Source organism: Drosophila elegans, unplaced genomic scaffold (genome assembly GCF_018152505.1).
Source record: "Drosophila elegans isolate 14027-0461.03 unplaced genomic scaffold, ASM1815250v1 contig_476, whole genome shotgun sequence".
NCBI lineage: Eukaryota > Metazoa > Arthropoda > Insecta > Diptera > Drosophilidae > Drosophila > Drosophila elegans.
Window position 1 is genome coordinate 1,793,738 of NW_024545863.1, and position 24,077 is coordinate 1,817,814.

General features: G+C 41.7%; 7 protein-coding genes across 9 annotated transcripts; 4 read left to right on the plus strand and 3 right to left on the minus strand.

Annotated features, from left to right (window-relative positions):
• Positions 1 to 228: 228 nt before the first annotated feature.
• Positions 229 to 10,418, plus strand: LOC108148998 (corticotropin-releasing factor-binding protein). 2 transcript variants are annotated; one of them, XM_017276341.2, is made up of 8 exons: positions 229 to 358; positions 442 to 626; positions 6,035 to 6,110; positions 8,794 to 9,134; positions 9,193 to 9,299; positions 9,363 to 9,481; positions 9,730 to 9,893; positions 9,952 to 10,418. In XM_017276341.2, exons 2-8 carry the CDS (start codon positions 576 to 578, stop codon positions 10,192 to 10,194), a joined length of 1,101 nt encoding a protein of 366 aa, XP_017131830.1. In that variant the 5' UTR covers positions 229 to 358; positions 442 to 575; the 3' UTR covers positions 10,195 to 10,418. The 2 variants fall into 2 exon arrangements, with proteins under 2 accessions (XP_017131830.1, XP_017131829.1); XM_017276340.2 differs by having other exon boundaries at positions 229 to 626.
• Positions 10,408 to 13,839, minus strand: LOC108148448 (sphingomyelin phosphodiesterase 1). Its single transcript, XM_017275483.2, has 4 exons — positions 13,713 to 13,839; positions 12,487 to 13,378; positions 10,737 to 11,604; positions 10,408 to 10,680 (listed from the first exon to the last, which is right to left on the minus strand). Exons 1-4 carry the CDS (start codon positions 13,837 to 13,839, stop codon positions 10,561 to 10,563), a joined length of 2,007 nt encoding a protein of 668 aa, XP_017130972.1. The 3' UTR covers positions 10,408 to 10,560.
• A 767-nt stretch (positions 13,840 to 14,606) lies between these two features.
• LOC108148968 (sphingomyelin phosphodiesterase) lies at positions 14,607 to 17,444 on the minus strand. Its single transcript, XM_017276306.2, has 4 exons — positions 16,395 to 17,444; positions 15,169 to 15,889; positions 14,897 to 15,046; positions 14,607 to 14,835 (listed from the first exon to the last, which is right to left on the minus strand). Exons 1-4 carry the CDS (start codon positions 17,429 to 17,431, stop codon positions 14,707 to 14,709), a joined length of 2,037 nt encoding a protein of 678 aa, XP_017131795.1. The 5' UTR covers positions 17,432 to 17,444; the 3' UTR covers positions 14,607 to 14,706.
• A 976-nt stretch (positions 17,445 to 18,420) lies between these two features.
• Positions 18,421 to 21,468, plus strand: LOC108148949 (RING finger protein 37). Of its 2 annotated transcripts, XM_017276282.2 has the most exons (3): positions 18,421 to 18,675; positions 18,736 to 19,461; positions 20,317 to 21,468. In XM_017276282.2, the coding sequence occupies exons 2-3, from the start codon at positions 18,757 to 18,759 to the stop codon at positions 21,073 to 21,075; spliced, it is 1,464 nt and encodes a 487-aa protein (XP_017131771.1). In that variant the 5' UTR covers positions 18,421 to 18,675; positions 18,736 to 18,756; the 3' UTR covers positions 21,076 to 21,468. The 2 variants fall into 2 exon arrangements, with proteins under 2 accessions (XP_017131771.1, XP_017131770.1); XM_017276281.2 differs by having other exon boundaries at positions 18,421 to 19,461.
• Positions 21,469 to 21,896: 428 nt separating this feature from the next.
• LOC108148486 lies at positions 21,897 to 22,738 on the plus strand. Its single transcript, XM_017275520.2, has one exon. It carries the CDS (start codon positions 22,062 to 22,064, stop codon positions 22,650 to 22,652), a length of 591 nt encoding a protein of 196 aa, XP_017131009.1. The 5' UTR covers positions 21,897 to 22,061; the 3' UTR covers positions 22,653 to 22,738.
• On the minus strand, positions 22,676 to 23,286 carry LOC108148488 (28S ribosomal protein S18c, mitochondrial). The gene is made up of 2 exons (XM_017275521.2): positions 23,189 to 23,286; positions 22,676 to 23,133 (listed from the first exon to the last, which is right to left on the minus strand). Exons 1-2 carry the CDS (start codon positions 23,220 to 23,222, stop codon positions 22,745 to 22,747), a joined length of 423 nt encoding a protein of 140 aa, XP_017131010.1. The 5' UTR covers positions 23,223 to 23,286; the 3' UTR covers positions 22,676 to 22,744.
• A 52-nt stretch (positions 23,287 to 23,338) lies between these two features.
• LOC108148918 (thyroid transcription factor 1-associated protein 26) lies at positions 23,339 to 24,052 on the plus strand. Its single transcript, XM_017276233.2, has 2 exons — positions 23,339 to 23,522; positions 23,589 to 24,052. The coding sequence occupies exons 1-2, from the start codon at positions 23,400 to 23,402 to the stop codon at positions 23,820 to 23,822; spliced, it is 357 nt and encodes a 118-aa protein (XP_017131722.1). The 5' UTR covers positions 23,339 to 23,399; the 3' UTR covers positions 23,823 to 24,052.
• The last annotated feature ends 25 nt before the right edge of the window (positions 24,053 to 24,077 follow it).

The following is a 24,077-nucleotide window of genomic DNA, read 5'->3' on the forward strand; positions in this document are numbered from 1 at the left end:
ATGTTAAATTACAAACAAGGAAAATGATGATGAAGAAAAGATTGCAGGAAAACGTTAAAAAAAAACTAAGGACACTAGCAAACATCACGGTTATCAATACCTTGAGGGAAAATCGCCCAGAAAAGTGACAGGAAAACTAAGAACTCTGAACAAGGACGACTGGCTGACTGGCTGACTGGCTATAAAAGGAAATGCCGCGCTGATAAGGGCCAACACTCGGTCGTCGAGCGGCAGCGTTGACGCATCGTCCTCGTCCTCGTCCTGCAACGGTTTCTTGATTTCTTTCACCCTGTAATAAGAAGAACGGTTTCCCCAGTGCTATTTCAAACCCGCATCAAGTATACGCATCGAGTGCCAAGTAAGCATCGCGTGCCTCTGTCGCTAATTCCACGCTCTAATGAAGTTATTGGGTGCGTGATTCCTGCGTTAATCTCTGGACAGGCCAAGGATCAAACGAAGGCGCTCCGGAACTCGCGGGATAATTGAAAAGTCGCCTCACCCTCCAAATTCTGAATCTCAATATCCCCGCGGGGATTGGCTATTCTAATCTTCGGTTTCGAAAATCAAAGGTCGCGATGAAGCTTGTCGTTTATCTTTATTTGTCCATGATTATTCTGGGCGTTCAGGTGAGTGTCGGCTTAAAAGATATATCGTTAGGAATTTCAGTGACCTAAAAGAGTTATTAATAGCAAAATTTAAAAGTTTAAGAGTTATATGTACAATCATGTGATTCCAATATATATTAGTCTATCCAAAATTGTTTTTAATTTAAATAAGTAGGTTAAAAAGTAAACTTATTTAAACATTTCTTTTTAAGTTTATATGATATGAATATGATTTCTATTGATTTTTGTAGGGCTTTTTAAAATAAATTAAATCAAAGGCTGAAGCGATTTCTGTGAACCCTAAAATAAAAACAAATTTAAAGTAAGAACATATTTTTTTTCTCTGTGCAGCAATAGGTGACAAAGACACGCGTGTAATTCCTTGTAATTCGATCAACAAGTTGGGCCAACTTTTGTTTCCATGATTTCCTAACGATCTAATTTTTTTCGGCCGAGATTTTTACCCTGATTGATTGATTCTAGCTGTCTATGGTGTTATTGCCAAACTTTTTGGCAGCCTTTCAGTTCTGGCTTATGCTAGAACTGATTACCTTCATTAGGCTCACGTTGCAGACTCGGCTAGTAATCAATTTATGAAAGTCCAAGCGGGTCAACGGGTCAAAGTTTGTGGTCCCGGCGCAAATGAATACTTAATTCGATTTGGTAATGGTCCAATCCGGCAAAAGTTTCCCGTGACATTTGGTTGCAACGGAAACATAAATAGAACTCGTGGTGACAAATCAGCTAATAATGATTGAGACGCTTCCAAGTCAGATAAGATAGCAGCCGTCAAAAATAACCAATCGAATCCATCTTCCCCGAAAAGGGTTAGAGTTGAAATGGGAAGGGTGCTGACACAGGAAAAGTAACAATTGTTTTTTGTACAATAGCTTTCTATTACCGCACAACCCTTTCTAATAAAATTATATTGAATTAGATAATAACTTTACCTTTCCTTCTTTTTCTGTCTGTAACAAGTAAGTCTGACTTAAACAAATATTTAGTTTTCTTCAGGCAAAGACATTTAAACTTATCAAAATACCACCATAAGTCATGTTGGCCTGCCAAAGACAGCAGCCATTTCGGAATGAAAATTAGGGTACTATTACTCATTCGATGTTGCTGCCATCCATCACATGCATAGCTCCGATCTGTTTGTTTAATGGCAACATTGTGGGCAAAGTCAGGAAGCCAGAAAGCCAGGACACCAGGAATCCACTTCAATGGACAAGGATAAATGTAAATTTCGCACCTGCCAATGAGCCGTGGGCGTTGGGAAAACCAACAGAAACCAGAGCAGAAATACCAAACGATTCGATGGTGTGGGCAGGGCAATCGCAATGAAACTGCAGACTGCAACTGACTCATTTCTTGTGTGGTCACTCACTTTGGACAGGGACGAGATTTTCCCATGTTTTCCAGCCTTTCGCCCCTCTTTCCGTCCACAAATCCACATCCTGCTCGATTTCCAGAGAGTCCTGCACTTGATGTGCGCTTAATGGTGACACCGACGCTTTGGCACTTTACAGCCATTTAAGCCAGGACATGACAGCCACACCCCTGCTGTCCCATTTCCGTTCGCATTTTCCTGTTTTCCTCGATTTCCCCGCCGCCAAGCTTCGTTTTTCACTCTGGCAACTTGTGAGAACGACAACAATTAAACCATGAATGTCAACGGGTGCAATAGGGTGCTAAGGAGCTGTGAGGCGAGAAAAACATGAGAGATAAGCTTTTAACATCAGAGGTGACCTCTAATTGCAGCAGTCATAAATAGTTGGCTTAGGTGGATCTAGGATGGATGCTTTACACCCTTTAATTTCCCTACATAATCTAAAATGTCTACACTGAATGAATGAATATTGCAGTTTAATACATTTAGTGGTTTTATATTGAAAGACATGTCTATGTCTTTCTTCGGTATTAATTTGATTTATTCTTATAATACTGCCTCCCATTTTGGTTGACTTAAATTGTTTTTCTTTCTTCTAAAGAGTTATTGAGAACGCCACATATGGAAAGTTAACCATATCCTATGTAAAATTTAATTTTCCATCAGCACCGAAATATGGTTCTAGGATCCCTCTAATTTCCATAAATTGCCTTCGTCATGTAGCAGCAGCCGCGCGAAATTTATGCCGTCTATTCAATTCCGTTGTGGCAGAACTCTTGCATAAATCTCCGATGCAATATGTTCAATAAATATTGGGAAGCAGAGGAAGCCGAAGCATTTAAGGCAGAACTAATTTCCGTGCTGGAAACACACATCTTTCCATTTTACATTCTCATTGCAACTTAGATACATGTAAACTCAAAATGACGGGGCAAAACAAAAAGTTCGCCAGATTGCATTTTACAGTCCATTTGCGGTTGCGTAAAATTAATTAGCTGATTAAAGCCGGGCAACAGTGCGTATGCGTAATCGAATTTATTTGCGGCTTACTTCGTTAAGCTTAACTTTTAACCGTAAAGTAGAAAAAATTGCTGACACAAATTATGCGATTGCCAGACTGGCCATAAGAATTGGAAATATATAGAAAAAGAGGTAATTTAACTCAATTTTCTGACAGGTCTCCGGGGAATCCTTTTTCTTCATAAGTCCTTCCGTTCTCTGCTCATTTTGCGGCAATTCATTTGACTTAATTCCGACTCAAGCAATGCTTAGATGGCAATATTTCTTGAGCATCCGGCATTATGCGCATATTTGAGCCATAATCACTCAGTGAGACGAATCCTTTCAGTGAAATTTACGCCAGCCATAAAGGCGTCTAAATATTTGATGGTCAACCTAATTCAATGGCAGCCTGTTGCTCCAATGGACTCCGGCAAGTGCATAACTTATTTATGGCCAGGAATTTGTTAAGTTCTTTCTTAAAGCCGTATCCTTTGAAGCTGTCTCATAACTTAGTCATTCCGCCACCATAGATTCCCCCTCCAATTGTAATTGTTTGCTTTAGCTGAAGGATTACCATCGGATCTCCGGCCTCAGTGCCAAAAGTCAATATTTACCTGATCCCCGAAAAAGGATTCGAATTTCGTGAGGGGTTTCAGGCCTTTTCCCCACCAAAAAGCCCGTTTAGGTGTCGCCTTCATCTGGCAAGCGAACTTTTAATCAAGTCACAAATATTTCTGGCAGCTTAATTCCCGACAGTGGCATGTGAAGACCTGATTCGCATATTCCCGGCTAATTAGCGGCTTCTGGTGTGACGGGAACAAAGAAATCCTACGCCTCGACGACCTTGATTCATGTTCTCGTTCCTGAATTTGCTTTGTGAACAACAGGTTCATTAATCAATTCACGCGACCTCCAGGCTGCCAAAATATGAATGAACATTTTAAAATAGAACAAGCCAAAGTTGAATCAACTAATTGAATATTCCACTTTTTAAAGACAGCATTCTATTAATTATTTCGTTTAAAATTCAAGCCAGGCTTTCAAAAGAATTCCTTTGTGCAAAATTACCAAGCCAAAAACCAAGTTGACTAGCTAATTTTTCACAAAATAAGCAACAATTTTGTAATAAGTACCTAATTTACATTTTCTTTATCAAATCAATTAACCTTCAAAGACAAAAAATCTTAAAATCTTGTAATTAATGTCTTATTATTTAAGACGTTTTTGTAAAGAGTTTTAGAACATTAATAACACAAATTCAAATTTAATAAATTGTTAAACAAATACAACAATTGCTCAAAAGGCATTAAATTTTAGAGGTGTTTGAAATTGTACCTCAAGTAGAATGCTAAAAAAAAAGCCCACCATTCAATAGGCAACAAATGCAGAAATGCAAGTTCAGTATAAGTGAAAGGCGTTAACTTACGGGGTTTCTGCGAAGGATTGTCACAATGCCCCTAGAACTTTTCTATTTCTGATGCCACCCCATCGCCCACAAAGTTTTAGCTACTTTCAATAGCCTGAATGCTTGGATCTCCGTGGCAACTTTCGGATAGCAATCCTGGTCCCAATGGAACCTTTTGATGGAGCAGCTGGCGCATCCTGCGAATCGCTTGGTTTGACAAAAGGCGTCCAGCGTTATTTTTTTTGCCCACTTTTCACCCCTCACAAATCCAAAATCCGATGCCAGCCATTGTGATTATGCAAATGAGGCAGCGCCAAGTGTGTTCAAAGGGATCATGTTTATTATTTATTTACAGCCTGTTGACAGTTTATCCAGACTCTCTCTCTCGAATCAGTCGATTCTTGACTAAGTTTTGTGACGTCAGGGGCGGCAATCGGTATTTTTTGTAGTTGTTTTTTTTGTGAGCTGAGGATTAAAGTTGCTTTGGCCTAAACCGCCACTAATTGACAGTTCCATAACGCCCCGACGACTCGTTAAAGCCAAAGCTCGAGTGTTGCGCAAACAAATGTCCCAAAAGCCGAGTTACGAAAGCCAAAAACTTTTTGGCCTTAACTCAATTATTTGAGCCCGCGGCCAATGCGTCACCATTTATCAACCTCCCAGCAGGCTGGGTGCGATTTCAATTAACGGCAAAATCTGAAAAAAGTTACCTCTAATCAATCATAAAAAAGCTAGCCACAAAAAAAAGATGGGGTCGAAGGCTGAGTAGCTTTTCTTAATAAAAAGTTTTAACTTTGCCCCCGATTTGTCATGCTTAAAATTTGCCGGACTTTCCCCATTGTATACATATATATTTCTCCATAGCTGAGCACGTTCAGAGCGTCATCTGCTCGATTCCTGTTTATTGAAGAATCGTGTGTGGTAGTTTAATTAAAACCTGCTATTGTCCTCTGTCCCGGATGACCTCTTGTCCCCCTTGCCAATCCCCTGCAGTTGCATTGTGGGCTGAGCCTTAAGTGCCGCATTAGCTGCCCCCCACGATGATTTCTTTCTTTGGATACAACTACAGAAGTCGGCGGGCATTAGCCGCGAAGGACATCCCGCTGATCCGGGGGCTAGGACATGCCCCATCCAGGGATTCCCCTTGCTACAGGTCTGAATGTCTGTCTCTTGTGCGCATTGTTTAGCAGGAGGATAACCACTTTCAGTTGCACCCAGCCGGAGGGATGCCTAAAATCATAATGTTCGGAACAAGTTTTATTAAAAATGTATTTTATTAAAGCTAGCCACACAAAGTCCACGCCAAATAGTTAGTCCAAATTTTTTTAAACAAAGTTTAAAATTGTGCATAGAACACAATTTGATTAAATAAATTTGAATAAATAAATGGTTTCTAAATTAGCTTGATAAAATCTATACAGAAATTACTCATTCCATCAATAATGTTCTAAATAAAACTTATATTATAAATATTTGTTTCCAATATATCAATTTGTGATGTTTTAAAATTATTTTTAAATGACTTGTTTATAGTTTATTTGTACAAAACCCTGAACTAAAATATTTCTAAGAAAACACACCACAACTTTTCTTCGAGTGCACTGCCTTACTTTCTTCGTAATTTATTTTCAGGCCTGGCCCAGTGTAAAGCGGTCCTTCGAGCTCTTTCCCAACCCAGCGGTGCCGCACAATGTGCACACGGTCTCAGGTAAGTTGAGCTGCACTCATATGCAATGTGAAGGGGAAACTTTTGAGTCAAGTGCCCCCGGCTGAAAATGGAAAATGCACTTTGGCGGTAGCGACAAGTTTAAAGCGCTTTCAAAACCTTGTTTACTTGTCTCTCAAATTGATTTCTGCATAAGTTGTGAGCGCTTCTTGGAGCATCTCATCTCCGCCATGGAACCCGGAGGCGTATGCGCAATTTGAAGAGCCAAGCAACACGAATTTATTGCCCATTAAAATTCAAATCTAAGTGCACTCCACTTGTTGTGTGTCCCCCTCTTCACTGCAAAAGTGACCCAAACTGTCCAAATGGAAATGAATGATTACAAACTTGTGGTCACTCAATGGTCATAGGGCAAAAATACTCTGATTCCAAGGAAAGAAAACTTAATAAATTTTATGGGTGGCTGGCAACTCGTGCCAACTTCAATTGACTTAATCCCTCAGTCCTCTAACCACCAAAATTTTCCAACCATTTCCCCTTCTCCCAAGGGGGAAATCGTCAAAGCAACCGCATGTCAGGTCAGAGGAAATGTAAAGTTGCATCAGTCTTACAATCAGCATCAGGTGAAACATAAACAAATCTGTGGCTATGCCGATTTATAATTGCTTTTATTTATAGCCAGGACAACAGGGAAAGGGTGATTTGCCGGGGGGTTGGGTCAGCTTTGTAACGTTACTACCAGAAATAGAAATTCCAAATCGAAGGACAAACGGAAAACCACTCTAATCAAGGGAATAAACAAAGTAGAGCTTGGGTCGTGTCGATATTTTGCAGTTTAAAAAAATGTCTACTTACAAAGACAAGCTAAACTCTAAAGTCTAGTGTTTTTCAAAATCCTTCGGCACTTTTATTTTATTACATATTATTAATATATTAAACAGATTTAGGATTTTTATTTTTTTTAAAAAAGAAAACATTCTTATGTATTATTCTTTCAAAATAATATTAATAAAATGTACAATTATGTATATAATTAATTCAGTCCACTTAGTTTTGAACAAGGCAAATAAAATAGCTGAATATTTAATGAATTCTCGTTAACGCCAGCCACTCCGATTATGATTATTAAACCATTATGCCTAATCAAGTATGAATAGTACCATTTTAACTGTCAGTTGCAATAAACAGAAATGTTAAAAGGCCAAAAAAGCCGCCACTTGAAAGCAATTAGAGAGTGTCATAAACAAATTGGCGCCCAGTGACAGCAGTTGGTCTCGAGTTCCCCATTTCCTCATCCTTCCAGGACAGTACTCCCCCATCAAGGGATTCACGTTCATGGCGAGGCCCACACGGGTACATTGCCAGTATGTGACATGCATGTCAAAAAATAAGTCAAACAGTAGTTTAATTGTTTTTCGACCGTTCTTGGCAAAAGCCACAACCACAAGGCGAGAGGTCATAAAAAGCAGACCACATATCGTACAGCATGTGGGTGCCACGGCTAATAATGCTGGCCATAAATCAGCCAACGATGGCCGGCATTAAGTGGATGCGCATGATAAATTAATTGTTGCCCAGGAGCCGAGCTAGAAACAATCAAAGGGGCTTTCAATTGCCTTCCCCTAAACTCTCGACCTCTCCTGCAACGCGAGGAAATTTGGCAAGACAAATTGGTTTCGGATTCAGTTGCGGATACGGTTTTAAGCGCTTCGCAGTGCTCAAGGGCGTCAAGTGCATTCGGCACACTATGAAAAATAGTTATTAAATAGGAAAAACAAGAAAAAATGCATTTTGCTTATAAAATAAATTATATTTGGCTATAGAGCTTAATGATTTAAAATTGTTTTATTTAAAATTGTCCTACATTTGTAAAAAAAATCAATAGGAAATTGATAACTCGTAGTTATATGCCTAAAAGTATGCAACACACAATGTTGAGTTCGAAAGTCCGATAGAGTCATTTCGGAAAACATTGTTCTACTTTTTACTGCATTTTTTTCGAAATTAGATCCAAAACAAAATTTTTGAGCTGTGAATGCCAGTTTGTTGGAAATTTAATGACGAATTCAACGAGGTATGGCACTCCATCATTGAACCATTATAATTTATAGTTTCGATCAAAAAACTGCAATTTAAACTCATTTTCTGGAGGTCGCCAATTTTAGCATTTTTTATAAGGGGGTACCATCATCATTTTTTTCGAAATTTGGTCCAACCCAAAATTTTTGAGCTGTGAATGCCAGTTTGTTGGAAATTTAATGACGAATTCAACGAGGTATGGCACTCCATCATTGAACCATTATAATTTATAGTTTCGATCAAAAAACTGCAATTTAAACTCATTTTCTGGAGGTCGCCAATTTTAGCATTTTTTATAAGGGGGTACCATCATCATTTTTTTCGAAATTTGGTCCAACCCAAAATTTTTGAGCTGTGAATGCCAGTTTGTTGGAAATTTTATGACGAATTCAACGAGGTATGGCATTCCATCATTGAACCAATAAAATTTATAGTTTCGATATATATAAGTGATTTTCAAACCTAAGTAATTTCTGTGGTACCCTCGTTAGTTTTGCAATTTGGAGACTCCTTAAGATCAATGAAAGTCTAGTTATATTTCCAAACTGTGTTGATAAATTTTCTTGTTTGAAGAAAATTTCATGAAACCTTTTTCCTCCTGTGCAATGCCATTAAATCCCACCCCATACTTTTACCCCTTCCCCAGATTGCATGCATGTGGCCTCCGAGGCAGGTGACTATATCTTCAAGAAGCTCAACCCCCTGAGTTCGGCCCTAAATCGGGAGGTAGCTCTGCTCGAGCTGGAGGCGGCAGCAGCTGCTGCTGGAGCAGGAGGAGGATTGGGAGTGGGAGTGGGAGTGGGAACAGGAGTCGAAGTGGTTCCGGCAGAGGGAGCAGGAGCAGGAACAGGAACAGGTAGCGGGGCAAATGTCCAGGAGCTGCAGCCCGAAGTCTGTGGGCTTTATGTGATTGGGGAGCCAGACACGATTGTAGAGATTACAATGAAACACTACGATGCGAACTGCGAGACAGGAGCCCTAATGGCGGTAAGTGCTCCAAAGTGTCATTAAATTATGCCCAAGTGTGACCCACTTTCCGGAATAGTTTGTTGATGGCTGGGAGCTGAATGGCGAATACTTTCCGGGCATAAAGGATCACCATCGACCGTTGGAGGAGCGTGTTTACGAGTTTTGCAACAACTACAGACAATGGTGGGTACATATTACATCTTAATAAATATTGTTTATATGGGAATTATCCTTATTTTTGTATAGGCCCCGTGTCAGTAATAAGAAGTTCTTCCGGTCGAGCCAGAATGCTGCTTTGCTGCAGTACCGCATTCCTGTTCGCGGCTCCTTTGTGGCCAATGTGCGATTCCACAAGATCACGCAACGTGAGTATAGAACACTTTTAAAATATAATATTTTTATAACTACAATAAATTCTAACTAGAATAATTTTTGAAGAATATATATACATATATAAATATATTTCAATAAAATACTGAAAGAAGGAAATTTTCCTTACAAAATCAATTTATTATCGACAACTTTACTTTATTTTTATTTAGGTATAATTGAACAGTTTAATCAAGGATATCAAATCTCAAGTTTTCATTTTCTCTTTTTCTTATAATTTCAGCCTGCAATGTTTTGGTCCAGGACACGGCTGCTATGTACAAGATGACCAACTATGGCCAGGCTCGCAACTGTACCATCTCAGCGCTTTTTCCGGCCGTGGTTTCCTTGGCCAGTTTGCGGATTGGCGGAAAGAGTGTGAGGGCCCAGCAAAAGGTCAACTACGATGTGGGTATATTCCTGAGTTTCCCTAGGCGCCCAGCTAATTTCCCTAACCCCCACCTAGTGTCAATTGCCCAGCGATCGCCTGGAGATCGGAGGATCTGCTGGCCTGGACTCCATCGGCATGGAGCAGGCCAGTGCCGTGTGCGGAGCCTCCAGCGAGTTGGGACCGGAGCAGGCGATGTTCTGCGGGGTGAGCACCGTGCGACTGGTTTCATCCGGGAGGTACCAGAACCAGGCGGCCATCGTCCTGCGGAAGGCCGAGGAGCAGGACATCGACATCGCCACGCTCATCTGTGCGCTCTAAGTGGCGAGCGGGACTCTGTCCGAAAATGTATATGTTTGTAAAAAAAAAAAAAGGTAAACGAATCCAGAGCAGCGGACGACACCTCCCCGGACTCCATCGTAGTGCTTAAAACTTAACTCTTAACTTAATCCAGCTAATTCGCAAAGTATTCGCTACCCGAGAGGCATCTTAGGTAACACATATATATATACATGTATATCGAACATTCTGAGTGTTGACTACAAGAATCGTGTGTGTTTATTGTTCGTTTATATTTATCTCCAGGGGTTTCGGGTTGTTCTTTAGTAGTTTTATAGTCCGTTTTATGAGCTTGATTATCGCTTTTAATCATATGGTTTAAGAATAGACGGGGGGCATTGATAAGACTTATCCAAGGACTTTCAATGCAGTCATGACTGCCAGCAAAGTGGCCAAATTAATGGCAGTCAATCCGGAAGCACCTCCATCACCATTATCATCTGTATCCGTTCCTGGTTCTTTTTCCAGCTGAAAGGATTATAGATTAGAGGTAAGTTTAATAGGAAATCTTGTATTTAACTTACACTCTCCTCTAGAATAGCCTGCAGCTCCTTGCAACGAGTCCTTTCCTGGTAATTACTAGTGGCAATCCTACAAATTGTCTTACTCAGACAACTATTATCGCAACCCTCTGCCAATTTGGGATCCGAGTTAGTGAACTTATTCCGCCAGAACTTTCTCAGCAAATCAGGTTTCTCAGCCATTTCCACCAACAGACGATCGATGCCCGCAGGACTAGTATTCTCTGTGTATTCCTTGGTAAACTGGTACTCCAATTCCCATTGGGGCTGCTCATCGGGTTTCAGATTTGCCTCCGTCAGATTGAACTTGTAGGTAAAGTGCTCCAGCACCTGCCAGTTATTAGGATTAAGTTCATACAGCCGGTAGTTGGGATTCTTGTTTGAATACGAGGTCAAACTACCACCATTCCAGTTGACCACCGTGGCATAACCCTCCTCGGAGTAATGGAGGTTCATCTCGTCCTTGTGGGTGTGACCACTGAACACTCCAGTTATGATGCCATTGAAACGAGTCAGCACCCTGTTGTATTCCTTGGACCAACTGCTCCAGCAATCACCATCGCCAGCGGGAATATGGGTGAGGATGTGGACCGATTCACCATTCTGCTCTGCAAATAAAAGAGTATCGTGGAACCACTGCAGCTGCTCCTGAATCAAGGAGGCATTGTAGAACAGCCACCAGTTGTACAGGTAGCAATCCATGCTGTTCAGGGCCACAATCCGATGTCCTTCGCTCGGCGATAAAGTGTAATAACCACCTCGAAGGACAGTATCCTTCGCCTGCGCGGGCAACCACTTAGACCACAAACTCCATACGTGTTCGTACAGCCAGTCAACTTTCAAAGCTGTGGGCACCTCATCATTGCCGAAACTATAAGATGGAATAAATATTGTAGTTTGTTTATAAATCAATAAAAGATACTAGGAATTAAATATTAATAAACATAGTCATATATCGTAAAGGTATAAAACACTGCCGAGCTATAAAATTCATAACTTCTGTTTAATAAACACATCAAAATATATCTACTTATTACGGCCTTAATGACATAAAATGCTTAATTATGATCAAACATTATGTTATTAATTAATGTATTATTTTATGAACAAAAATTGTATTATCAATTTATCTTTTCTAAATCGTAACAACATTTTCTTGACAAGTACTTATGACATATAAGATAAAACATGGTTTATTTCACTTGATGAAAACGAAAGTGCGTCAAAATTATTAAGGCAATTTTCTTCTATAAATTATTAGTGTCCAACAATCGTTTAAACGTCGAACACTTTGAAATTCAGAAGATAAGTCCAGGTTCTAGGTAGTGCCTTTATTCAAAGTTGTTTTAATAAGCAGTAGTTAATATTTACTAGTGTCCGTATCGCTCTTTATTGGCTTTGCTGTGGGAAAATCTTACAATAAACTTTATAATGTCGGGAAAAACAAAAGTCCTCAATTCGTTTTTGCATAACATTTTATAACATACCATTAGCTCATATATATGCATGTATGCATTATTTGTTACTTTTAATTGTTAGCCTGAGTAAAAGTGCGTAGTATCTGCATGACCTCAATGCTATTTTTGGGTAAGTAATAACATTTGAATCTACTTCCATACTAAGCATAACCCAAGAGCTACTTGTACTTTTTACCCCAATTCAACCCAATTGCGGACAAGTTTCTTTGAACTTTCTCCATTTCTGGGTCATTAGGTTAATAATATTTGAGGGCCTGCAAATTACGGGTACTCACACGTTTGTTGGATGGGGTTCGTGATTTCCGAGGCAAGGGTAGATGGGCGTGTTCGGAAAGTGCTCGGCCAGAAGTCCATCGATTTCGGACAGCATGTCCATATTTCCCTGTTTGGTGGTGGACCAGGTATTGTGGGGCGGCACATCTCCGGTGTGATATATCCACTCGATCTTGTGGTTGTCCTTGATGTGGTTAAAGGCACTCAAGATGAGATGTTTGGGGGCATCGCAGTCCCGGTAATCGGACCAGTAGCCAGCTGCTGCCGAGGAATCAGATCCTTCGGCCAAAGGATTGCGGCAGCACATGGGCTCATCGCAAGCCGCATTGCTGCCAACGGCATATTCCGGATCATAATGGATATCGGTGAGGTGCAGAATGAGGATATCATCAGAGCTCTTGGAGGGTAAATTCGCATTTGATTCGGTGGGTGAATCGCCCTGGATAGTCAAAGTAAGATTGAACTCATCCTGTTTCACCTGGCAAATGGGAATGGGCAGCATGCCGCAGAAGGATTGCGAATCGGCCACAGTTTCGTTGAGGATAAAGTCGAAAATGGGCCAGTTCAGATCGAACAATCCAGAGCACACTTCCTGGGTGGTAATACCAAAGTAATCACACAGACCCAACATCAATTTCTTGGCCTCTTCATCTCTCTGAGGACCACTCAATTCACCGTCGGTGAAAGTTCTGGCAAATACATTTATGGTAGATCTGCACAGGGTGCACACGAAGTACTGATCCGTGGAGGTCAGATCAGCCAGGGATTCCGTGAAAATGGCCTTTTTGCTGTGACTGTTCCGCAGATCCTGTCCCAGTTGCTGAAGTCTCTCCGTTTCGATTCCAGTCCGGTGGTACTTCAGGTAATCACGGCTTATCTCTTCCGCCACACTAGCTGCAAAAAGGCAATAACGGATGTCAATATCTGCACTCAAAGCTGTCATTTGGAACTTATCTTTGGAACTACTGCAATCAATTTCGACTTACTGACTATCTGACTACCGAAACCAGTTCATTCATATATTGATGTGTGTGTAAATTCAAAACAGAGAGGGTGACTCTTGTTTTTTTTATTTAAATTGATAACTTACATATTATTTTACTCTATAATAATTCGATTTTTACAATTTTCTATGAACTTTTTGGTTGAGATGATATAAAAGAAAGATAATACTTAATTAATGATTAATTATTAGATTTATCCAAACATTTTGAAGACCTGCACTTACCTGAGACAATGGCTGCGGAACGCTGTTCCTTCGTTAGATAATCGGGGACATTGGGCAGACTAAAGGCACCACATCCGACGAGGAGGATAGCGATCCCCAAAATAAGTGCGCTCCAGATCGACTTCATGACGGAACTGGGCCCAGGATTGGAATCGGACCCCTATTTATAGGCTAATATAATCACAATCAGTTTAGCTGCTTATCATATGCGGTCATATCGCCTGAACGAAATGCCAGCGGTCAACAGACCATACTAATTTATGTTCGGGGGCAGATTTCTTTACCCGCTAATCGGTTAAGGGTAGCTTTTATTGGCATCCCTCAAAAGGCTACGACTTTCACCCCAATTAAAACATTTGGTACTATTTAAGCATTTTATTTAATGTTCAGTTCTATCATACTACCATCTCTGGCAAAATTGAAATAAATTCTGAATAAAACTATGTTTGCTAAATAAAGATATGAATAATATTTTCTTCCTTTACGCTTCAAAGGAAATTGTTTAAATTTTACTTCTTAAAAAAATAAAAAAAAAAAAACAATTTACCAAAGTACCAATTACTTTATTTTTTTATTGCTATATTTATATGGCTCATATTTTCTAGCGTAATTATAGGTGAGTCAGCTTATGGCATGATTTTCCACTTAGGATTACTATTTACTAATTAATCGAAGCCCCGTAAATCATACCCAAATTATAACTCTCTCGCACGTGCTTACATTAATCCGTTCGTTTAGAATCAGCAATTGACTTGGCCATAAACCTGTAGCCAACTGCATGTTTTATGGCCAGCACGATTCAATTGGCTAATTTGCGCTAATCGGCATTAGTCGATAAAGCAATCGCGAAGAAAACAAAGTCCCCCCGAAATAATCATGAAAGATTAACTTAGATTGGGATAAGCAAACACTTATATTTGCCACTTGGGAGTGGTCACATTCAAAATGGAATCCAATCGTCTTATATAACTTAGGGGGTACAAGATGAGCGTTTCTAGAAGCTAAGGCGGATGGAGAGGACTATGGTCAGCAAGGAGCCAATGCTGAGCAGTCCCAAAGTGGAGGCTCCTCCATCTTCGTCGTCATTATCATCACCAGGAGTGGTGCTTTCCTCATTGTCCAGCTGAAGGGGAAGATTTATAAGTTAGTTTTGATAGTAAAGCCTATTATTAGAAGTAACTTACAGAGGCAAACAGCTTTGCCCGGAGTTCCTCGCAACGTCCTCGCTGAGTATTGATGGTCACAGCAGCACGGCACAGAGATCCTGCCAAACAGTTGCGATCGCATCCTCCATTCACCTGGGGATCAGCTGAGGTCACACGGAAGCGCCAGTACTGAAAGAAAAATGTGTGTTATATGGGTGGAAAAAAAACAAAACCAAATTCAAACTTTTCATTAACTTGGTATTTCTTTTTATCTTATCGAAGCTAATATTTTAAAGAAAATCCGAACATACCTTTCTCATCAAGGTGGGATTCTCGGCGAACTCGTCGAGCAGCTTGTCAATGCCGGCAGGACTCAAGTCCTCGGTGAACTCCTTGATGAACTCGTACTCCAGGAACCACTCGGGCTGCTCATCTGGATGCAGATTGGCTGCCGTCAGGTTGTACATCCAGGTCCAATGGTTGCTCACGGTATAGGTCTTGGAATTCACGGCATACTCCCTGTAGTTGGGGTTCTTGTTGGAGTAGGTGGTCACAGCACCTCCGGTCCAGGCCACCGCAGTGGCATGTCCCTCGTCCTCCGAATAGTAAACGAACATCTCGTCCTTGTGCGTGTGTCCTGTGAAGATGCCACTGATCGTGGCGCTGAAGCGGGTGATGCAGCGATTGAATTCACGGGCCCACACGGACCAGCAAGATCCAACGCCCGAAGGGATGTGGGTCAGCACATGCACGTACTCCCCGGCCTTCTCAGCCTTCAAGAGGGTGTCATGGAACCACTGGAGCTGGGGAATCTTGTCAGTGCCACTGTGGTACAGCCAGAAGTTGTCCGTGTAGCAGTCGTTGCTGTTCAGAGCGATGATACGGAATCCCTTCTTGGGCACCACTGTATAATATCCTCCCTTCAGGATCGTCTCCTTGGTTTCCACCGGCAGCCACTTGGACCAGTCATTGTACAAATGCTCGTACAGCCATGTGGTGCTGACCTCATTTGGAACTCCCTCGGGACTGAAACTGGAATTTAAAAATCGATTGGTGATTACACTGGTTTTTGAAAACGTGACAAATCCTTATATTTTCTATATCAAATTAAAAATGTTCTCTTTAATTTGTTTAGTTATTTTAAGTATTATTAAAACATTTTTTAATTTTTCATTTGACTATTTTCAAAATTTGATTTAAATATCTGAAAATTTAATTTAATTTTAAAACATATTGGTTCCACAATAGTTTAAATGTTTAAACATTATGGTTTCACATTTAATTTTAATATTTAACATACAACTTTAAATTTAATAGTCAGATATATATTTTTAGTCTTGCATTTTTTTTCGGTGTAGATTGTGTAGTGAAAGCGGTCAAAACATTATAAATTATTTGTTGATACCAGAAAGAAAATTCAAGATATGGATTTAATCGAGCACTTATAATTCTGAGCTAATCTAAGATTAAGATTTACAATAAGATTTGCAATTTTGAAATCGACATTCTACGCTTATAAAAATGTATGATTACTTACAGGTTCAGGGGATGCGGCTCATGGTTTCCAATGCAGGGATAGACGGGAACATCTCCGAAGGCCTGGTTAAATCGCTGACTGACCTTGGTCAGGACATCAGTATTCTTCTCCACGGAAGTGGACCACCCCATATGGTCGACAATGTCTCCAGTCTGGTACACATAATCGCACTTCGAGTTGGCCACTGCGCTATCCAGGGCAGATTCAAAGGCATGCCAGGGCAGATCGCAGTCCCTGTAGTCACCCCAGTAGCCAGCCGCCTCACTTGTGCCCTCAGCCGTATCCTTGTGCCTCTGGCAGCACATGGGTTCCGCACAGGTGGCCAGACTGCCGGGAACGTACAGGGGATCGTGGTGAATGTCGGAGAACTGGCAGATCCTGATGTCATCCTCGCTGTAGCGAGGAGTGTCGGACTTGGGTCCACTCAAAGCCGCTCCAGAATTATCCACAGTCAAGGTCCAGTTGTAAGCCTCATTGGAACCGGTGTTGCAGAAGCTATACTCCATGAACAGGGAGCAGAAGCTCTGGGAATCGCTCTCCGAATTCCGCATAATGTACTCCACGGTCGGCTGATTGGAGTCGATAAAGCCCTTGCAGACCTCATCCGTTTGCAGGTTCAGTCGGCGGCACACATCCATGGCAAAGTCCTTCATCAGGGCGGAGCTATTCTCCCCGTGAAGTTCGCCCTCCTCCTCGCGAATGGTGCGGATGAGCACCCGCATCACCGATCGACAGGCCACGCACATAAAGAAGCTATCCCTGGGCTCCAGATCGGGCATATTCTTTGTGAATATATCCCTGGGACTGTGCGACTTGGCCAGCTGATTGGTGAGCTTCAGGAACTCTGGGGTCTCAACTCCGGTCTTCAAAAAGGTTATGTACTCCGTGGCCAGACGCTCGGATATGTCATCCGCGATGGCGGACAGGATCTTGTCGTCCACATCAAAGTCGACGGGCACTCCGGGCAGGTTTACGGCGGAAACCACCAGGAACCCGCAGGTCAAAGCCACCGACAGCAGAATTCCGATTCCCCTCATGGTTCGCAGGGCAACTGGAGCGTAACCATCGTCGGTGGGGCCACTTATAGCCTAGGGTTATCTCTCCACCAGCTGGCCAATCCATTGACAAGAGCGGAAAAACCCATCCACCAAAGAGATTAGCCTAATCACCAATATTGGAGCTTTTAGAAGTGGCCATAATCTGCCTTCGGTGGGGCAGATTGCCAAATTCTTAGTAACACATCTTATTAACACATCGTAAATACGGCTAATTCGGCAACTCACCATAAATCGGCAGAGTCAGTTCTTGGATTTCTAATATTCTATTAAGCTGCCGATTAAGGATCAGTGTGTTCTTTCCGTACCTACTTTTTAACCTCGTTTTGAAAACTAATTATCAGGACAATTTAAAATGAGCAAGTGTTTTCGCAGAAGAAAACACACCTTATCATATAATTTTTATATAATTTTTACTAATTTAGGTATGCAAGATTAGGACGTTGGCATTCTTAATCAAAAATGCTAACTCTTAATAACTATTATGGTTGGTATTTAAGTGTTTGAAAAGTTTGCTTTAAAAATTTAAGAAATTTACAAAGTTGAAATTTTATTATACCTATTTGGTTAATTCAGTTTGATATTTTTAATAAAGGAAAATAAGGATTTTAATTCCACATAACCTGCTTAATTTGTGGTAGATAAAAAAAACATTTTAAATAATGTTTAATGTACAGCTAAACTATTATTGTTTGAAATTAAATTCACCATTTAAAAGATACCATGTTTACCAGTTAATTGAATATATACAAGTTAGTAAGTCAATATTAAAATTAATAATAATCTTAAACAGTCAAAAACCTTTAAGTTAACTTAAGTAAATATATAAATTTATGTACTTTACGTTTTAAATGAAATTTTTATGGCGCTTCAGGGAGAGAGTGTGACCATGCTCGAGTACCCGGCAAACACCAGCCTTATCCGGCCACCCTGCCTGGTCCCACTGTCTCACCCTGCGCACGGTCACACTGCCCCCCCCCAAACGAGTGATTTATAAATATTCCAAAAGGCAGGGCGATAATTGTCACCATTGCAGCGTCATAAAATGCCAGCCGGAGTCCAGGACAGGCTGTGAGGTGTTCGGGATCGGCAGCAGAGAACTGGAAGCAGCGCAGCACAGGATTAGCAGAAGGATTTGCGAGGCAGGATTAGCAGAGTTCAGGGCCAGAGGCAACAACAAAAGACTCCCGAGAAGTGACGCCATTTTCTGTGCGAATAACGAGCAGGTGGGGCACACACAAAAGATATACGAGATAAACCCGTGTAATAGCCCTTGGAAAAAGCAGCCAGCCAGCCAGTCAGCCAGAATGAGCAGCCTGATCAACTTCCTCAATCCGAAACTAAAGCCCTCCGTGGAGAGCGATGCGGTCTGCGAGGATGGATACACTGCAGCCAATCTCATAGCGGACGATGTCGAGCAGCTGGAACGCGGATTCATGTGCTTTGCCGTGTGCAAGCCACCCATTGAAATCGTGTTCGACTTTCCCAAGGCGGTGGACATGAAGGTCATCAAGCTGTGGCCCTCCTGCGGAGCCCTAAGATCCACCGCCTTTGAACTCCACGGACGACATGATGGCATCTGGGAGCGAGTCGCCTTCGTCCGGGACTTGGGACGCGGCGTGGATTCAGTGACCTTCTGCTACCAAAGCGACTACAATTCGCGCAGCAGCTCCAATTCCGAGCAGAGCGAGAAGGTGTTCTTCTTCAAGTCTGCCCACAAGATCCTGGCCAGCACCAATAGCGTGAAAGTGGTGATCCGGGCCACTGAGAGATGTCCTCCCGTTCTACGCAAAGTGCAAATGTGGGGCTTACCTGCCCGTTCCCTGGACAAAGCGGATCGTGAGCTAGTCAAGAGCATTTGGAGCGAGATTAGTGATCCTTACGGGCAGAGGGATGCCGCCCAGACGCCCACGGGTCAGAGGTCACCACCGCGACATGTTCCAGAGCTGAGGGAGCAGTCCACACTCTCCATTCCCGAGGAGTTCCTCGACTCCATCACCTGGGAGCTAATGGTAACTAAGTCCTTTGAGTTTAACACATCCTTGCAGGCGAGCAGGAGGAACTTCCTTGCTTCTTGAGTTATTGATTCTATCAGTTTGTGTGCCACAAGTGCCACATAGTCTTATGCGACTGAATGCATAACCATGAATCAGCGTCAGCCATTTTGTCGAATCCACTTCCGCAAGAAGTGCATTGCAAGGTCAATTTAATTTCGCATAAATCATGTACAATTAAAACGAAAACATTGCCTTTGTTTTCTAGGCTATAAAATGTTGTTAAAATAGGTCATTTTAAGTAAAAATATTTGTTGACTTTATATATATTTTTTTTAATCTGACTGAATCCTCATTATATTGCTTAAAGTCACATGGTAGAAAGTGTGATTTTGTCTGAACACACATATAATTCTTTATAATTTTTCTGAATCATTGTCCCAAATGTTGCCTTTGTTTTCTAGGCTATAAAATGTTGTTAAAATAGGTCATTTTAAGTAAAAATATTTGTTGACTTTATATATATTTTTTTTAATCTGACTGAATCCTCATTATATTGCTTAAAGTCACATGGTAGAAAGTGTGATTTTGTCTGAACACACATATAATTCTTTATAATTTTTCTTAATCATTGTCCCAAATGTTGAAATCGTTTCATTATCAATATCTTACCAGGGTAATATTAAAGTCGTCATTCATTAAAGCAAGAAATATCAGTTAGCAACATGATTCATTTAAAGATATGATATAAAATATTGTGGTTGAACCTTTTTCTATATTAAATGTAAGGTATTTTATTTAGTAGTAGTTCTGTAGCTCTCCCTAGGCTAGTGTCTTTTATCAATCTTCTAATGCTTCATCTCCTCTATCCAGATCTTTCCCACCGTGCTGCCCTCTGGAAAAGTGGTGGACCAGTCCACCATTGACAAGCACGCCGAGGAGGAGACCAAGTGGGGTCGCCAACCCTCGGATCCGTTCACAGGCCTGGAGTACAATTTGCAGCGCAAGGCGATCCTAAACCTGGCCCTAAAAGCGCGCATAGAGAAGTTCCTCATGGAGCACTCGGAGCACTTTAAGGCGGTGCCGCGTTCGTTGGGCACATCCCGCCTGCGACGCCGCCATGCCTCTCAGTTCGCCAGCAGCACTTGCCAGCCGGGACAGTTCAGTCCGGCTGCCGGGACCTATTCAGCACTAAGCAACGCCTACAAGCAGCAGCAGCGGAAGAGCAGGGCCACCGCCACGGCCACATCCTCCTCGACAGCGGCATCCTTTGGGGGCTCCCCACACTCGCCGCCGGCGGCCAAGAGGGCAAGGCACAGCCACCATGGCAGCGCCTGCGCCACCGTGACCTCGGCCACAACCTCCATCGATCAGGCCATCCAGCAGGCGCTGCAGAAGGTCACGCGCTTCAGCCAGCTGGCAGCAAACTCCAGCGCGGGATCGGGATCAGCTGGTGGTGCTCCTGCCAGTTGCATAAACTGCAGGAGCGCCCAGTTTGGCTACGAGATACGCACCTGTCGCCATCTGGTCTGCCGGGAATGCCTGGTTCTCCTCTCGCGCGATCAGCAGTGCGTCTGCAAGGTCTTCTTTCGCGGCGCCGACGTGGAGCGGTACCACAAGCTGGATCCTTAAGAGCTTCCCCGTACTTTTCCCGATCGGCGCCCTAAAGTCGATCGTTGCAATAAGTTTGGTCATCATCCCCCCCCTTTTGTTCAGTTTGTAAGCCAGTCAATCGCTTTAGCCCCTAGGCCTCGTCTACGTTAGTTTATAGTCATATCAGAGTCGGTCTGGTCGCAGAGAAGCCAAATGTGTACACGCGCGAGTCTTTCCCGATTCGGCAGTATGTATCAGTATCAGGTCACGTTTAGTCATAGAGCAGATTACGGATTACCGATTAGCATATAGAGAGTGCGCGCATAGTTTTTGTAGACACTTTATATACAGTCCCCAAAAGACAGGACCGAACAGCGCGAGTTTATATATTCATACCAATTATACCTAGAATAAAGTACAATAAAAACTAAAGTCGATTGTGGAATTAATGGAGAGTGGCGATGTCAGCAAATTTATAATATTCATTTTTGCTTAGTTTAAATTATACATTTTAATTCAAGTCAAAATTTTGTTATATATACTTTTTGTTCAATTTCTCGAGTATATATTAAATTTCTATTGAGTATATATTAAATGCAATTATTTATTTGTATCGCTTACTTTGCAGCACAATAAGCTGTGTTTTATTATTATTATACTTTTTATTGTGTTTAATTTACTTTATTACCTCTCAATAAAAACTATCTTATACGACATTGATTTGGTTTTGCAATGGAGCTCTTTAAATTTCCAATTCTTAACCTTATTTTAATATTTTTTAGAACTAATAATTATAATAGGCTTTTCTTCAATAAATTTTTATAATTAATATTTTACATTTGATTTTGAATTATCTACATTTAGTGCTGATTATTTAGTGGCGCCCCTGTCGGCATATTTCAAATATGTCGATTTTTTCTGTGCTATCGATAACGATAGCGCAAGTGGATAACCAGCTGTTTTCATTCCGGGTTTTTTATGGGCATTTCAAAACATACAAATTTCGTCATATTTATGGAATTTAGATGTCCGGGCATGCAAATATCACGCCCCAGTCCGGTCGTAGACCGCGACTTGGATTGGGTAGGCGTGGTTGTCAATCCTCGCCTTTAAAGAGACTCCAAAAACAGGAATCTTCTGTAAATACACCTAAAAATGAAAATGTGGAGACTCCGAAAACTTTGGCTTTATCACTGAGCGCCCGCAGAATAGGATTGTCTAAAAACCGAACAGAGTTGACCAAAAAGAAGCTAGAGTTTGCTGTGGCGCAAGAATTCAAAGATGAGGAGCAGCAGAATGTGAAGAAAACGTCAAAAAAGGAAGCTACCAAGTCGAATAAAAGGAAGAAGGGTTCTCAAGAGGAATGCAGGATAATGCAGGTGGAGGATAATGTGGACCTGGACGAGAAACAGGATCTTAAGCAAAGTGAGCTGCAGGATAGTCCAAAAAGTAGCAAAATCACAGAGCTCAAGTGTGATATAGAAATCTGGCGCCAGGCATTTATAGCTTCTGTGGATGATCTTCTAACGATGGTGGAACCAGGACTCTCGAAAAATGACCTCCTCGCCCAACTGGGTATTCCCCTTGGCATGCTGCGCTACCTAGAGGAGGAATAACTTGAGTTAAACATAGTTTTCCATAAGATATAACATTAAGAAACTCTATTTCCATTGCAAAAAAAGAAGGGAAACTCAAACTGAAAGACAAACTAGTACTTGTGTGGGCGCACGGGCCTCTCGGGATCAAAGAGCTTGGGGTCCTGCAGGAAATCGAGGTCCTTGTGATAGCCTGGCATCAGCAAACACTGCTGTGCCCGGAGGATGGCCTGCTCCACTTGCTCCTGCCGGCGCTTGCATAATCCGGTGATGTGACGCCCATAAATGCGGCCTGTGTACGGGGATTGGAATTGCGAAAGGAGTTTCACATTCTTGTAGTGCGGTTCAATGCTGTGCTTGCACAGGATGCACTGTTGGGGGTCCTTTTCATAAGGATTCGTTATGTCAATTGGAAGATCCGAGTCGGCAGATTTAGGGGAGGCCGAATAAAAACGGCTGGTGGCGCCCAATTGCTGTCTGCCCACTAGATTGACCACCGTGGCTAAAATACTCATATTTAGTAAAATTTTAATGCATATTCCGACTTTTTAACTCACCATTTTGCGCCAGAAATTTACCTAATTTCAGCATTTTTTATTTGTATCCCAAAAAACAACAGTCTTTGTTCAGTGTTGTTTAATGTGCGTTTGTAACATGTGTTTGGCAATCGATATATCGATACCCTCCGCAGGTAGCATATTAGAGATGGGAAACCAATGTTTCTCCACCTCTATCGCTCTGCTGCCTTAAATTATTAAAAACACAAAAATGAAACCAAGATCCCAGAAAACTCAAGGAAAACCCAATGGAAGACCTAGCAAAGGTCCTGGCAAGGTGGCCCACACTCAAAAGCCGTATTTTAAAAACAAAAACAAGCAAAAGCCAAAGACGGTAAGTGAAAAATCGAAGTACATTTGCTCAGTAGGTATACACACATGTTTTTTCCAATATTTTCAGGATAAGCCCAATAAACCCGAGATCCGGAACTTGAAACGCCAGGAGAAAGCTTCCCAGGAGGCGGCGGAAAGGGAGAAAGTGCGGGCGGAACGGGACGCACGAATAAAAGCCTATAAACACAAGCGCTTGGAGAAAACCAAGGCCATCAGCAAGAAAACCCAAAAAGGGCAGCCTTTAATGAAGGATCGGATGCAGTTGCTCCTGAAACAAATCGAGGAGATGAAGCGACGCTAAGTGAGTCAAAGGACAAATAAACCACGCATGGAACACTTTCACATCCTCTGAGTGGCGATTATATCTCCATTGAACTCAGCAGAATCTGAACACCTCAAGGACCACTTTGACACTAAACTTAGTATTGTTCCATTGGTTATTTGGTCTTTCCTTCAGGCGAATGAAGATACGTTTATTTTTAGAGTAGGCTCTCCTTAATCCTAATTTAAATAAATTGTTTTTAAAAACTATTTTCGTTTGAAACATATTTTCAAA

Excerpts from the sequence above, each read along its gene's own strand:
- LOC108148998 (XM_017276340.2), top strand. The coding sequence starts at position 576 with ATGAAGCTTGTCGTTTATCTTTATTTGTCCATGATTATTCTGGGCGTT. Across the intron at positions 6,111-8,793 it reads CAATGTGCACACGGTCTCAG|ATTGCATGCATGTGGCCTCC; the intron begins GTAAGTTGAGCT and ends CCCCTTCCCCAG. Across the intron at positions 9,300-9,362 it reads TGCAACAACTACAGACAATG|GCCCCGTGTCAGTAATAAGA; the intron begins GTGGGTACATAT and ends ATTTTTGTATAG.
- LOC108148448 (XM_017275483.2), bottom strand. The coding sequence starts at position 13,839 with ATGAAGTCGATCTGGAGCGCACTTATTTTGGGGATCGCTATCCTCCTC. Across the intron at positions 13,379-13,712 it reads TTCCGCAGCCATTGTCTCAG|CTAGTGTGGCGGAAGAGATA; the intron begins GTAAGTGCAGGT and ends GCCTTTTTGCAG. Across the intron at positions 10,681-10,736 it reads AGGCTATTCTAGAGGAGAGT|CTGGAAAAAGAACCAGGAAC; the intron begins GTAAGTTAAATA and ends TAATCCTTTCAG.
- LOC108148968 (XM_017276306.2), bottom strand. The coding sequence starts at position 17,431 with ATGAGGGGAATCGGAATTCTGCTGTCGGTGGCTTTGACCTGCGGGTTC. Across the intron at positions 15,890-16,394 it reads GAGCCGCATCCCCTGAACCT|TTTCAGTCCCGAGGGAGTTC; the intron begins GTAAGTAATCAT and ends TTTAAATTCCAG. Across the intron at positions 14,836-14,896 it reads GGGCAAAGCTGTTTGCCTCT|CTGGACAATGAGGAAAGCAC; the intron begins GTAAGTTACTTC and ends CTTCCCCTTCAG.
- LOC108148949 (XM_017276281.2), top strand. The coding sequence starts at position 18,757 with ATGAGCAGCCTGATCAACTTCCTCAATCCGAAACTAAAGCCCTCCGTG. Across the intron at positions 19,462-20,316 it reads CCATCACCTGGGAGCTAATG|ATCTTTCCCACCGTGCTGCC; the intron begins GTAACTAAGTCC and ends TCCTCTATCCAG.
- LOC108148486 (XM_017275520.2), top strand. The coding sequence starts at position 22,062 with ATGTCCGGGCATGCAAATATCACGCCCCAGTCCGGTCGTAGACCGCGA.
- LOC108148488 (XM_017275521.2), bottom strand. The coding sequence starts at position 23,222 with ATGCTGAAATTAGGTAAATTTCTGGCGCAAAATG. Across the intron at positions 23,134-23,188 it reads TAAATTTCTGGCGCAAAATG|CCACGGTGGTCAATCTAGTG; the intron begins GTGAGTTAAAAA and ends TGAGTATTTTAG.
- LOC108148918 (XM_017276233.2), top strand. The coding sequence starts at position 23,400 with ATGAAACCAAGATCCCAGAAAACTCAAGGAAAACCCAATGGAAGACCT. Across the intron at positions 23,523-23,588 it reads ACAAGCAAAAGCCAAAGACG|GATAAGCCCAATAAACCCGA; the intron begins GTAAGTGAAAAA and ends CAATATTTTCAG.